At 44.1% G+C, this 15,135-nt stretch overlaps 1 protein-coding gene across 1 annotated transcript in view; it reads right to left on the bottom strand.

The window, feature by feature from the left end:
* LOC139423617 (NLR family CARD domain-containing protein 3-like) overlaps positions 1-15,135 on the bottom strand; it is a 33,606-nt gene that overhangs the window by 2,427 nt on the left and 16,044 nt on the right. The window contains exons 7-10 of the mRNA XM_071175201.1: positions 14,787-14,960; positions 8,747-8,920; positions 5,978-6,024; positions 5,080-5,570 (exon numbers count right to left, since the gene is read on the bottom strand). Of these exons, the coding sequence (XP_071031302.1) occupies positions 5,080-5,570; positions 5,978-6,024; positions 8,747-8,920; positions 14,787-14,960 (886 nt within the window). The remainder of the gene's footprint in view (positions 1-5,079; positions 5,571-5,977; positions 6,025-8,746; positions 8,921-14,786; positions 14,961-15,135) is intronic.

Raw genomic sequence — 15,135 nt, 5'->3', positions numbered from 1 at the left:
TCCTGTCTCCAGGAAACATGTACATTCCTCCGGGGGTAAACCCGTTTCATGGAGTACAGCAGGTAGCCTGCAGCAAGATTCTGATCCAACTAGACAACAAACCTGACCAACTGACCTAATTGATCAATTCAACACACTTGGTATTCCAGGTTGATTAAATCAAAAACATGAATTGTTGTGCTGACCTTATGGGGACATTGAACTGTTGTGCTGACCTTATGGGGACATTGAACTGTTGTGCTGACCTTATGGGGACATTGAACTGTTGTCCTGACCTTATGGGGACATTGAACTGTTGTGCTGACCTTATGGGGACATTGAACTGTTGTGCTGACCTTATGGGGACATTGAACTGTTGTGCTGACCTTATGGGGACATTGAACTGTTGTGCTGACCTTATGGGGACATTGAACTGTTGTCCTGACCTTATGGGGACATTCAGCTGTTGTGCTGACCTTATGGGGACATTGAACTGTTGTGCTGACCTTATGGGGACATTGAACTGTTGTGCTGACCTTATGGGGACATTGAACTGTTGTGCTGACCTTATGGGGACATTGAACTGTTGTGCTGACCTTATGGGGACATTGCACTGTTGTGCTGACCTTATGGGGACATTGAACTGTTGTGCTGACCTTATGGGGACATTCAGCTGTTGTGCTGACCTTATGGGGACATTGAACTTTTGTGCTGACCTTATGGGGACATTGAGCTGTTGTGCTGACCTTATGGGGACATTGAACTGTTGTCCTGACCTTATGGGGACATTGAACTGTTGTCCTGACCTTATGGGGACATTGAACTGTTGTGCTGACTGTGCTGCCATCCTGTTAGAAGGTAGCAGATTATTTTATTACAATGGTTCAATTGGATTTTCATTGTGTGCAATGGTGTTATTTGCCCCCTAGTGGATGTTTCTGGTACTTAGAAAGACAACGCAAACAGGAAGTAGAGAATTTGTTCTGCACGCATAGAAGCAGCTACAAACAACGCTACGGTGCAGGTCTTTCAATGTAGTTATTTCTTGTCTCGCTTCAGCCTTGGAAAATATTTGTTTTTTCACTATTCTGAAAAAACATCATCACAGCGGGCTGTGAATAACTGCACATGGTGGTTATGTTTCTACGTTCATCAGCCAACAAAGCCTCTTATCCTAGGGAAGACCAGCAGTCTACGATGCAACAACCAGAGTCAGGTGTTCAACAGAGAGAGATGGAAGAGCCTCTTCAGCACATTGGGACCAAGTCTCAATCTACAAGATCAAGGTCATCAAAACAGTCAAGCAGATCCTCAACGGCAAGTTCTGCAGCCATCAAAGCACGCGCAAGTCTCTTATGCTGAGAAGGAAGCTTCTGTGATGAAACAAAAGGCAGAAATAGAGGCCAGCTTGATGAAACAAAAGGCAGAAATAGAGGCCAGCTTTTTGCGTCAACAAGCTGACCTCGAGGCAAGTTTATATGTTCTCCAAGTTGAGAGAGCAGCTGCTGCTGCGTTGGCTGAAGCTGCAGCCTTTGAAGAAGTTGTAGGATCAGAACGCAGAGAGCTTCGCAAAGAACTAGACACAGGGACACAGCCCTTAAGTCCAGTCCAACATACATGTGAGTATGTGCAACAACATGCTAGGCCCTACTTTGCTGAACTTCCATTTGAAGTGGAGAAACAAGAGCTTAGTGTTGACCCAGCTACATGCCATAATCCAGTAAGTAGCAAACAACAGAACATGAGCAGAGACTCTCCGTTCAAAAGAAAGGAACAGCAGCATGGTGGAAATGGAAAACAAGCCCACTTCCAGTCACACACACAACTTCCCTGAGTCACAAGTGGCACCAGACCTCATCAAGTACCTCTTACGCCGTGAGATGGTGAGTTCCGGACTCCTGAAGTTTGATGATCGCCCTGAAAATTATTGGGCATGGAAAGCATCCTTTCTCAATGCGACCAGAGACTTGAATTTATCAGCCGGGGAAGAGTTAGATCTAATTACCAAGTGGCTAGGGGCAGAGTCGTCTGAGCAAGCAAACAGAATTAGATCTGTCCATATTTTCAACGCAACAGCAGGACTTAACGTGGTCTGGCAACGACTAGAAGAGTGCTATGGTACACCCGAAGTGATCGAGAATGCACTGTTGAAGAAAAGACAACAGTGGGAGATGTTGTCTTATGTCTTACTGACAAAAAGGTTAGGAAAGTAGAACTAAAAATTGTCAAGCAAGGAGCTGCTAAGGTGTTTCTGAGACCAATCTCAGAGATTGTTGTTCTTCTTTCTGAAGCATCCTAGAGACAAAAGATAAAAATAGAAAGGGCATTATTTGTTTCTTGATATGTTTTATTTCATAGTGGCACAATTTCATTATACCAGGCGGGGTGTGTGCTGCCATCCTGTTAGAAGGTAACAGATTATTTTATTACAATGGTTCAATTGGATTTTCATTGTTTGCAATTGTGTTATTTGCCCCCTAGTGGATGTTTCTGGTACTTAGAAAGACAACTCAAACAGGAAGTAGAGCATTTGTTCTGCACGCATAGAAGCAGCTACAAACAACGCTACGGTGCAGGTCTTTCAATGTAGTTATTTCTTGTCTCGCTTCAGCCTTGGAAAATATTTGTTTGTAAGTTCAATTCAAGCATTTAGCTAATGATTATAATATTGTTATTGATAGAGTTGCTTACATATCAATGTTGGTTGCATTTACTTACAAATTGCAATGCCTTTCATGTATGTCGTTAGCTGTATTACTTTGCTCGTGCGTCATGCAAACGAATTGTAAAATATACAATACTGTAGTTTTGTTACTGTTCCTAGTGTAATATGCTTTGTTATTCTACATAGATGGTTGTACACTATTAGAGTAATGAAAGGAGCCAATTACCATATGAGTAACAATTAGCTATATGGTTTGGCATCATGCCAGATGCATGGTACCTTAGCGCGTGCTTTGTATTTATGCAACTTCAAATGTATAATGTACAGCTACTATCGGTGTGAATTGAATACTAAAGTATATTCTTTTCTGTATTTTGCAGTTTCACAACATAAACGTTTTCAATATATTCATTCAAGAAAAGTCACGCCTTGGGAGTTTTATTGAAGACTTAGTTGTTAGCTATCTGTCTAGTTTTGCATGGGAACGCAACTCAAGGGCAGAATACTGACCTTATGGGGACATTGAACTGTTGTCCTGACCTTATGGGGACATTGAACTGTTGTGCTGACCTTATGGGGACATTGAACTGTTTGCACACATCCCGTGTGGGGACATCTTGACAAACTGGGGACAAAATAATTATCCCTGTAAGGCAGACCATGTCAAAACCTAACCCTAACATTTAACCCCTACCTCTAAATCAAACCTCAAACCCCCTAGAAATGACCTTTTTCCTTGTGGGTATCAGCTAAATGTCCCCAGTTGGTCCCCACAAGTATAGTTAAACGTGCACTCTCTCACACTCGAACACACACAATCTACACACACATTATTCTTTAGTTGTGCTATAATGTGTAGTGCCAGTTTTCCATGCTTATGAATATGATTTGCCATTTCAGGTACTTGAACATGATCGTTCATATTGTCAGTGTTCTGGATTTTAAATTTGTGTTTTTCAATTATTAGTTGTGTAAATTCTGAATTTTTTCAGTTTTATCTGTGAGCAAGAATAAATAAACTCAAACTCAAACATGATTAAAGGAGCCCAAAGCACCATGATTACATAGATCACACAGAGGAGAGGTTATGATTTTAATTAAATTATGTTATCTAGGTGGAAGGTGTACCCTGTGTATGAGATTAAAATGCATCAGCTGGTGATTAGGATTGTTAGATGAACCCACTAAGTTAATGATGAACTCAACTGGTGAGCCTCTTTAGCAGCTAGTTCCATGGACACACTGATTTCAATGTCCTTCACCAAGGTCAGATGACTTTCAGTCAACAGTCTCTTGTGTGTCTTCACTCCGTAGCCCACATACTAGTCTGTCTCTTATGATGTCATTTAGAACACCATTCAACTCAGTGTTCTGATAGTTTCTGTAATGCAACAGCAAACATTGGTACTGATTCTCCCTCTTCCTGATGTCTCCTGTGGAACCTGAACCTTTCAGCATTAACTAGTGGTTCCTGTGAAAAATGTCCTTTAAGTATCTCCACAACATCCCCATACGTCTTATTACCTGTTCTGTCTGGCTGTAGCAGGCTGTCGAGTAAATTACATGCCTTTGGCCCCATTACACTAAAACATGTAGGCACAATGTTGTCCTGATCAATGTCATTTACAATAACAAAATATTCAAACTGTTCTGTATATGAGCTCCTCTGCTCAATACTTTCATCAAACTGTCTAATGGTTACAACAATTACAACCATTTTTCATTTCTCAATAAGCTCTTGATTGTCACTCACAATATTGTCCTCAACCACGGCAGTACAATTTGCCTCATTCAGTGCGACACATCTCCTTCGCATAGAGTTGATCAGGCTGTTGATTGTGGCCTGTGGAATGTTGTCCCACTCCTCTTAAATGGCTGAGCAAAGTTGCTGGATATTGTCAGGACCTGGAACACGCTGTCGTACACGTCCATCCAGAGCATCCCAAACATACTCAGTGGGTGACATGTCCGGTGAGTTGTCAGGCCATGGAAGAACAGTTTTTTTCCCATCTTCCAGGAATTGTGTACAGATCCTTGCCACATCGGGCCGTATCATGCTGAAACATGAGGTAAATGGTGGCAAAAGAATGGCACGACAATGGGATCATCATGGTTTCTCTGTGCATTCAAATTGCGTCCAGCGTGTGTGTGCTGGTGTCCAGTGCGTGTGGGTGTCCAGTGAGTGTGTGTCCAGTGTGTTTTAGTGTCCAGTTTCTGTGTGTGGGGAATCTGAACTGTTCACACAGGGTGCAGGATCATGGAAAGAGACAGACACAGAGTTACCATGGTTATTGTTTACAGGAATAAACTGGTCCAAACTGGTGTGTGTTACTCCATATATTTAAATGTCATAATGAGATCAAACATAAAACACATGATTAGAGTGAAATATCATGTTGTGTTTGACACAGTGATGCTGAAGAGCAATAACAAACCCTAAACCCTGGATAGAGGGGCTCAGTGAATGTGGTGTAGAATGTGATCAGGTGGTCCAGTGTGTCAGAGGAGACTCTGTAGAAGGACAGAGTGCCGGCTGGCCAGTCCAGATACACTCCTACTCTGTTGGAGCTGGAGGGGACGTCTATGATAGTGTAATTATTGTTGTGCCAGGCAGTGTAACTGTTGTCAGAGCAGTCAAGACTCCAGGACTTGTCATTGGATCCAATCAGACTGTCCTCACACTCTCCTCTCCTGCTGATTCCTTTATATGTCACTCCTATAACAGCCCCACTCCCACTCCTCTCTACCTCCCAGTAACAGCGCCCAATCAGACCCTCTCTACACAGCACCTGTCTGCAGTTCTCAAATCTATCTGGGTGATCAGGATACGGCTGCTCCTCTGTCCTACGTGTCACCTTTCTGTTCTCCTCAGACAGAGAGAGGAGTCTGTTTACTGTGTTTGGGTCCAGTGTGAGATCACAGGCATCTGATGGATGAAACCAGACACAATATTAGAAATCATCATCATTCACATTAGAATGTTAACTCACTTTTCACTAATTCATTTAATGTAGATGTGTCTAGGTATCAACAGGAGAAGGTAACTTGAGACTTGTTGAATGATCATATGTTATACTGTAAGGTAATATAAAACACGCTTATTCTGAACACACACACATTTCTAATGTATCACGACCACGCCTCACACATACACAAACACACACATTGTCAAAGCAACACTTTCTAAACTTTGGTGTCCCTGATTTCTGCTTCTGTAGAACCACAGCTTATATTTAATCTGACCAAGTAAGTAATGATGGTGGTCTTTGACTTTGACTTAACTTGAATTAAGACTTATTCTTAGTCATATTCTTCACAGCCGTCAACACTCACATTTTCTAAGTCCAGGTTTCATTGTGTACTCTCCACCATGTTCCACACTGTAGCGGTAAGCAGGAGAACAGACAGTCATTGAGAGATACACAAGAGCACACACACTGGACACACACACAACCGCACACGCTCCACACACACTGGACACACACACAACCACACACGCTCCACACACACTGGACACACACACAACCACACACGCTCCACACACACTGGACACACACTGGATACAGACACAGGACACACACAACCACACACGCTCGACACACACACACTGGATACAGTCACAGACACACTGCACACACACACACACACAGGACACACACACACACAGCAACACACACACTGGACACACACACATACAAAGACACACACACACAATGGACACACATACACACTGGACACACATACACACGGGATAATTACACACACACACACACACACACACACACACACACACACACACACAAACTGGACACTCACACACACACACACACACACACACACTGGACACACACATAAACATTGGACACACACACACAGGACACACAAACACAAGCAATGGACATACACAAACTGGACACACACACACACACTGGACAAACACACATACAAAGACACACACACACTCGACACAGACACACATACACTGGACACGCATACATACAAAGACACACACACACTGAACACAGACACACACAGTGACACACACACACACTGGACAATTACACACACACACACACACTGGACACACACACACTGGACACACACACACTGGACACAAACACTGGACACACAAACACTGGACACTCAAACTGGAAACACACACTGGACACTAAACACTCACTGGACACACACACAATAGACACACACAAATACTGTTCACACACAAACACACTGGACACTAAAACACGCACTGGACACACACACAGACACTGTTCACACACACTGGACACACACACACACACACTGGACAGATATCCACACAAACTGGACACAGACACACACAGTGACACACACACACTGGACACAAACACACAGTGACACACATTGGACACACACACCCGCTGGACACTCCCACACACAAACTGGACACACACGCTGGACAACAACACAAACTTTACACTCACACACAAACACAGGTTGGACACACAAATACAATGGAAACACGACTCGGACACACACACACTGGACACACACACACACACATACACTGGACAGACTGGACACACACTGGACACAGACACACACACACTGGACACAGACACACACACACTGGACATAGACACACACAGCGACACACACACTGGATATACACAAAGACACACACACACACTGGACACAGACACACACAGTGAAACACACACACACACTGGATACAAATACACTGGACACAGACAATGTAGTGACACACTCTGGACACAAAGACACACACAAAATGGACACACAGACACGCTGTACACCTACACACACTTTACACTCACACACACAGACTGGACACTCACACATACGAACTGGACACTCATACACACACACACACACACACTAGACACACACTGGAAACACACAAACTAGACACTCACACTGGACATTCACACACTGGACACTCCCACACACAAACTGGGAACACACTCACACGCTGGACACCAACACACACTTTACACTCACACACACGCTGGACAGACACACACACACACACACACAAACTGGACACACATACACACACACACACACTGGTCACTCACAAATACTGGACACACACACACATACTGGTCACACACATATACTGGAAACACACTGGTCACACACACACACACACTGGTCACACACACACACACACACACACTGGTCACACACACACACACTGGTCACACACAAATACTGGACACACACACACACATCCTGGACACACACACACTGGTCACTCACAAATACTGTACACACACACACACACACACTGGTCACACACACACATACTGGACACACACACACATACTGGACACACACACACATACTGGACACACACACACACACTGGTCACACACAAATACTGGACACACACACACTGGTCACACACTGGACAAACTGGTCACACACACATACTGGACACACACACACACACTGGTCACACACACATACTGGACACACAGACATTGGACACAGACACACTGGACACACACACACACACATAAACTGGGAACAAACACACACACACACACTCACACTGGATACTAACAATGGACACTCACACTCTACACACAAACACACACACTGGACACACACACACACACAATGGACACAAAAACAAGCACTGGGGACACACACGCAAACACTGTATACACGATGGACACACACACAAACTGGACACACACAGATACACACATACACACATACACTGGACACACACGCTGGACACCAAAACACAATGGACACACACAAACACTGGCTACTCACACACACACAATGGACAAACACACACTGGACACAAACACACATGAGACACAAACACACATGAGACACACACTCAGGAAACAGACACACACACATTCGACACAGACATACACAGGGCCACACACACTAGACACACTGCACACACACACACACACACACACACACACACACACACACACACACACACACACACGACATTCACACTGGACACACACACACATACAAACTGGACACACACACACACACACACACACACAGTGGACACACACTGGACACACACATGTCTGATATGAACATTGATGAAAACCCTCTACATACCTGAGTTTCTCCAGTCTGCAGTGTGGATCCTCCAGTCCAGCAGAGAGCAGTCTGACTCCTGAGTCTCCTGGGTGATTGTACCTCAGGTCCAGCTCTCTCAGGTGTAAAGGGTTTGACTTCAGAGCTGAGACCAGGGAAGCACAGCCTTCCTCTGTGACTAGACACCATGACAGCCTGTAAAGAGTCAAATCATTTCAAAACCACACTGCTATTCTTTGGTGGTGAAAGTGTTTTCTATCCAATGCTACCAATTATATGCATATCCTGGCTTCTGGGCCTGAGTAACAAGCAGTTTACTTTGGGCACGTCAGTCAGGCGGAAATTCAGGAAACTAGACCATAAGAAGTTTCAAATAAAAGGTGACATTCTGTAGTATAATATGACACTTTGTATCTCAAATCTAAATTGTTGGAGCTTGGCGCCAAACACATGTGATGTGGACTATGTGTCTGGTAAACACATATGATGTGGACTATGTGTCTGGTAAACACATATGATGTGGACTATGTGTCTGGTAAACACATATGATGTGGACTATGTGTGTCTGGTAAACACATATGATGTGGACTATGTGTCTGGTAAACACATATGATGTGGACTATGTGCCTGGTAAACACATATGATGTGGACTATGTGCCTGGTAAACACATATGATGTGGACTATGCGCCTGGTAAACACATATGATGTGGACTATGTGTCTGGTAAACACATATGATGTGGACTATGTGCCTGGTAAACACATATGATGTGGACTATGTGTCTGGTAAACACATATGATGTGGACTATGTGTCTGGTAAACACATATGATGTGGACTATGTGTGTCTGGTAAACACATATGATGTGGACTATGTGTGTCTGGTAAACACATATGATGTGGACTATGTGTGCCTGGTAAACACATATGATGTGGACTATGTGTGTCTGGTAAACATATATGATGTGGACTATGTGTACCTGGTAAACACATATTTTTTTATTTCACCTTTATTTAACCAGGTAGGCTAGTTGAGAACAAGTTCTCATTTACAATTGCGACCTGGCCAAGATAAAGCAAAGCAGTTCGACACATACAATGACACAGAGTTACACATGGAGTCAAACAAACATACAGTCAATAATACAGTAGAAACAAGTCTAAATACGATGTGAGCAAATGAGGTGAGATGAGGGAGGTAAAGGCAAAAAAAGGCCATGGTGGCAAAGTAAATACAATATAGCAAGTAAAACACTGGAATGGTAGATTTGCAATGGAAGAATGTGCAAAGTGCAAAGTAGAAATAAAAATAATGGGGTGCAAAGGAGCAAAATAAATACATTCATTAAATACAGTAGGGAAAGAGGTAGTTGTTTGGGCTAAATTATAGGTGGGCTATGTACAGGTGCAGTAATCTGTGAGCTGCTCTGACAGTTGGTGCTTAAAGCTAGTGAGGGAGATAAGTGTTTCTAGTTTCAGAGATTTTTGTAGTTCGTTCCAGTCATTGGCAGCAGAGAACTGGAAGGAGAGGCGGCCAAAGAAATAATTGGTTTTGGGGGTGACTAGAGAGATATACCTGCTGGAGCGTGTGCTACAGGTGGGAGATGCTATGGTGACCAGCGAGCTGAGATAAGGGGGGACTTTACCTAGCAGGGTCTTGTAGATGACATGGAGCCAGTGGGTTTGGCGACGAGTATGAATCGAGGGCCAGCCAACGAGAGCGTACAGGTCGCAATGGTGGGTAGTATATGGGGCTTTGGTGACAAAACTGATTGCACTGTGATAGACTGCATCCAATTTGTTGAGTAGGGTATTGGAGGCTATTTTGTAAATGACATTGCCAAAGTCGAGGATTGGTAGGATGGTCAGTTTTACAAGGGTATGTTTGGCAGCATGAGTGAAGGATGCTTTGTTGCAAAATAGGAAGCCAATTCTAGATTTAACTTTGGATTGGAGATGTTTGATATGGGTCTGGAAGGAGAGTTTACAGTCTAACCAGACACCTAAGTATTTGTAGTTGTCCACGTATTCTAAGTCAGAGCCGTCCAGAGTAGTGATGTTGGACAGGCGGGTAGGTGCAGGTAGCGATCGGTTGAAGAGCGTGCATTTAGTTTTACTTGTATTTAAGAGCAATTGGAGGCCACGGAAGGAGAGTTATGGCATTGAAGCTTGCCTGGAGGGTTGTTAACACAGTGTCCAACGAAGGGCCAGAAGTATACAGAATGGTGTCGTCTGCGTAGAGGTGGATCAGAGACTCACCAGCAGCAAGAGCGACCTCATTGATGTATACAGAGAAGAGAGTTGGTCCAATAATTGAACCCTGTGGCACCCCCATTGAGACTGCCAGAGGTCCGGACAGCAGACCCTCCGATTTGACACACTGAACTCTATCAGAGAAGTAGTTGGTGAACCAGGCGAGGCAATCATTTGAGAAACCAAGGCTGTCGAGTCTGCCGATGAGGATGTGGTGATTGACAGAGTCGAAAGCCTTGGCCAGATCAATGAATATGGCTGCACAGTAATGTTTATTATCGATGGCGGTTAAGATATCATTTAGGACCTTGAGCGTGGCTGAGGTGCACCCATGACCAGCTCTGAAACCAGATTGCATAGCAGAGAAGGTATGGTGAGATTCGAAATGGTCGGTAATCTGTTTGTTGACTTGGCTTTTGAAGACCTTAGAAAGGCATGGGGTAGGATAGATATAGGTCTGTAGCAGTTTGGGTCAAGAGTGTCCCCCCTTTGAAGAGGGGGATGACCGCAGCTGCTTTCCAATCTTTGGGAATCTCAGACGACACGAAAGAGAGGTTGAACAGGCTAGTAATAGGGGTGGCAACAATTTCGGCAGATAATTTTAGAAAGAAAGGGTCCAGATTGTCTAGCCCGGCTGATTTGTAGGGGTCCAGATTTTGCAGCTCATTCAGAACATCAGCTGAACGGATTTGGGAGAAGGAGAAATGGGGAAGGCTTGGGCGAGTTGCTGTGGGGGGTGCAGTGCTGTTGACCGGGGTAGGGGTAGCCAGGTGGAAAGCATGGCCAGCCGTAGAAAAATGCTTATTGAAATTCTCAATTATGGTGGATTTATCAGTGGTGACAGTGTTTCCCATCTTCAGTGCAGTGGGCAGCTGGGAGGAGGTGTTCTTATTCTCCATGGACTTTACAGTGTCCCAGAACTTTTTTGAGTTAGTGTTACAGGAAGCAAATTTCAGCTTGAAAAAGCTAGCCTTGGCTTTTCTAACTGCCTGTGTATAATGGTTTCTAGCTTCCCTGAACAGCTGCATATCACGGGGGCTGTTCGATGCTAATGCAGAACGCCATAGGATGTTTTTGTGTTGGTTAAGGGCAGTCAGGTCTGGGGAGAACCAAGGGCTATATCTGTTCCTGGTTCTAAATTTCTTGAATGGGGCATGTTTATTTAAGATGGTTAGGAAGGCATTTTTTAAAAATATCCAGGCATCCTCTACTGACAGGATGAGATCAATATCCTTCCAGGATACCCCGGCCAGGTCGATTAGAAAGGCCTGCTCGCTGAAGTGTTTCAGGGAGCGTTTTACAGTGATGAGTGGAGGTCGTTTGACCGCTGACCCATTACGGATGCAGGCAATGAGGCAGTGATCGCTGAGATCTTGGTTGAAAACAGCAGAGGTGTATTTAGAGGGCAAGTTGGTTAGGATGATATCTATGAGGGTGCCCGTGTTTAAGGCTTTGGGGAGGTACCTGGTAGGTTCATTGATCATTTGTGTGAGGTTGAGGGCATCAAGTTTAGATTGTAGGATGGCTGGGGTGTTAAGCATGTTCCAGTTTAGGTCGCCTAGCAGCACAAGCTCTGAAGATAGATGGGGGGCAATCAGTTCACATATGGTGTCCAGAGCACAGCTGGGGGCAGAGGGTGGTCTATAGCAGGCGGCAACGGTGAGAGACTTGTTTTTAGAGAGGTGGATTTTTAAAAGTAGAAGTTCAAATTGTTTGGGTACAGACCTGGATAGTAGGACAGAACTCTGCAGGCTATCTTTGCAGTAGATTGCAACACCGCCCCCTTTGGCAGTTATATCTTGTCTGAAAATGTTGTAGTTTGGAATTAAAATTTCTGAATTTCTGGTGGTCTTCCTAAGCCAGGATTCAGACACAGCTAGAACATCCGGGTTGGCAGAGTGTGCTAAAGCAGTGAATAGAACAAACTTAGGGAGGAGGCTTCTAATGTTAACATGCATGAAACCAAGGCTATTACGGTTACAGAAGTCGTCAAAAGAGAGCACCTGAGGAATAGGAGTGGAGCTAGGCACTGCAGGGCCTGGATTCACCTCTACATCGCCACAGGAACAGAGTAGGAGTAGAATAAGGGTATGGCTAAAAGCAATGAGAATTGGTCGTCTAGAACGTCTGGAACGGAGAGTAAAAGGAGGTTTCTGGGGGCGATAAAATAGCATCAAGGTATAATGTACAGACAAAGGTAAGGTAGGATGTGAATACAGTGGAGGTAAACCTAGGTATTGAGTGATGAAGAGAGAGATATTGTCTCTAGAAACATCATTGAAACCAGGAGATGTCATTGCATGTGTGGGTGGTGGAACTAATAAGTTGGATAAGGTATAATGAGCAGGACTAGAGGCTCTACAGTGAAATAAGCCAATAAACACTAACCAGAACAGCAATGGACAAGGTATATTGACATTAAGGAGAGGCATGCTTAGTCGAGTGATAAAAAGGGTCCAGTGAGTGGAGAGGTTGGTTGGGGGTCACAGCGATTTAGACAGCTAAATCGGTAGCAAGCTAGCATAGGATGGAGGTCTGTTATTAGCCACCTCTTGCGTTCCGTCAGTAGATTAGTGGGTTTCCGTGTGGTAGAGGGGATTAATCCAAATCACACAACAACAACAAAAATAAAAACAATAGATATAGTTATAGAGGCCCAAGAAGAAAAATAAATAAATAAAAATAAAATAAAATTGTCCAATTGTCTATTCAGATAGCAGCCGATAAGACAGCCGCAGATGGGCGCCCAGGCAACGTCGCGCCGGAGGAGCCAGCCGGACAACTCCCTCGGGTAGACAACGTCGGCAGTCCAGCTGTGAAGGCCCGGTGAGGCTCCGCGTAGGCAGCAAAACGGGTCCGGATAGGTGACTGCAGCCCAGTAGTGATTGATGGAACTCTTCAGCTGGCTAGCTCCGGAACAATTGATGTTAGCTCCGGAATCGACGAAAGCCGATAGTCACACGGATAGCAGCTAGCTAGCTGTGAGATCCAGGTATGAATGTCCAGAGCCAGCGGCCGAAATCCAAGGACATGGAGAGAAAAATTGGTCCGGTATGTTCCGAGCCGCGCTGCGCTGCACCGCGCCGTACAAAACTGGCGATAGATTCTCGAGCCAAAGGACAGCCGATGACCACAAACCGTGGTTAGCTGAGTACTAACGATTAGCCAGTAAAGAAGCTAACTAGCTTCTGAACTAGCTTCTGAACCAGCTTCTGATTAGCTTCTGGACCAGCTTCTGGCTAGCTCCCGGCTAGCTTCTGGCTAGTTTTCTGGCTAGCCTCTTGGAGGATTACGGATCTGAGGTAAATAATACTTTTTTATATAAATATAAATTGGTGAAGCAGATTGCAGGAGAGTGTTCTGAAGATGAGTTTATGGAAAATTAAAAATGTATGTGAAAAAAAAGACACGACAGGACGAGGACAAAAAGACGTCTGAACTGCTATGCCATCTTAGATCGACTTTGATATGATGTGGACTATGTGTTCCTGGTAAACACATATGATGTGGACTATGTGTTCCTGGTAAATCATCTGAATGAATCATTAATAATAACGAGTGAGAGAGTTACAGAGGCTACAACAAAACATTCTAACCTCTCACCATTAACCTCAAATAAAAGGTGACATTCTGTACTGTCACCTAATATTAAACTGTTTTCTCAAATCTAAATTGCTGGAGTATAGAATACATTTGAAAACTGTAAGCTTCACTGTCTGAACACATATGGTGTGGACTATGTGTGTCTGGTAAACACATGTGGATCTGGTGAACATTTACCAGTTCTTGACCAACTACAGGAATACTGACCTCAGAGTCTCCAGTTTACAGTGGGGATTCCCCAGTCCATCAGAGAGCAGCTTCACTCCTGAATCGTTCAGGTTATTGTTACTCAGATCCAGCTCTCTCAGGTGTGAGGGGTTTGACTTCAGAGCTGAGACCAGAGAAGCACAGCCTTCCTCTGTGATTAGACAGCCTGACAGCCTGAAAATAGTAAAATTATATTAAAACCACACTGCTATTCTTTAGTGGTGAAAATAGTGGCATAATATTTTTTTCAACATATTCAGATATATCAGTGTCCTGAAAACTCCCATATCTATTCATAAATAAATGAGTGTATCATTATTAGAAATTATCATAATATTGCTTGTAGAGA

The sequence above is a fragment of the Oncorhynchus clarkii genome, chromosome 13 (assembly GCF_045791955.1).
Source record: "Oncorhynchus clarkii lewisi isolate Uvic-CL-2024 chromosome 13, UVic_Ocla_1.0, whole genome shotgun sequence".
Lineage (NCBI taxonomy): Eukaryota > Metazoa > Chordata > Actinopteri > Salmoniformes > Salmonidae > Oncorhynchus > Oncorhynchus clarkii.
This window is presented reverse-complemented; position numbering and strand designations above follow the sequence as displayed.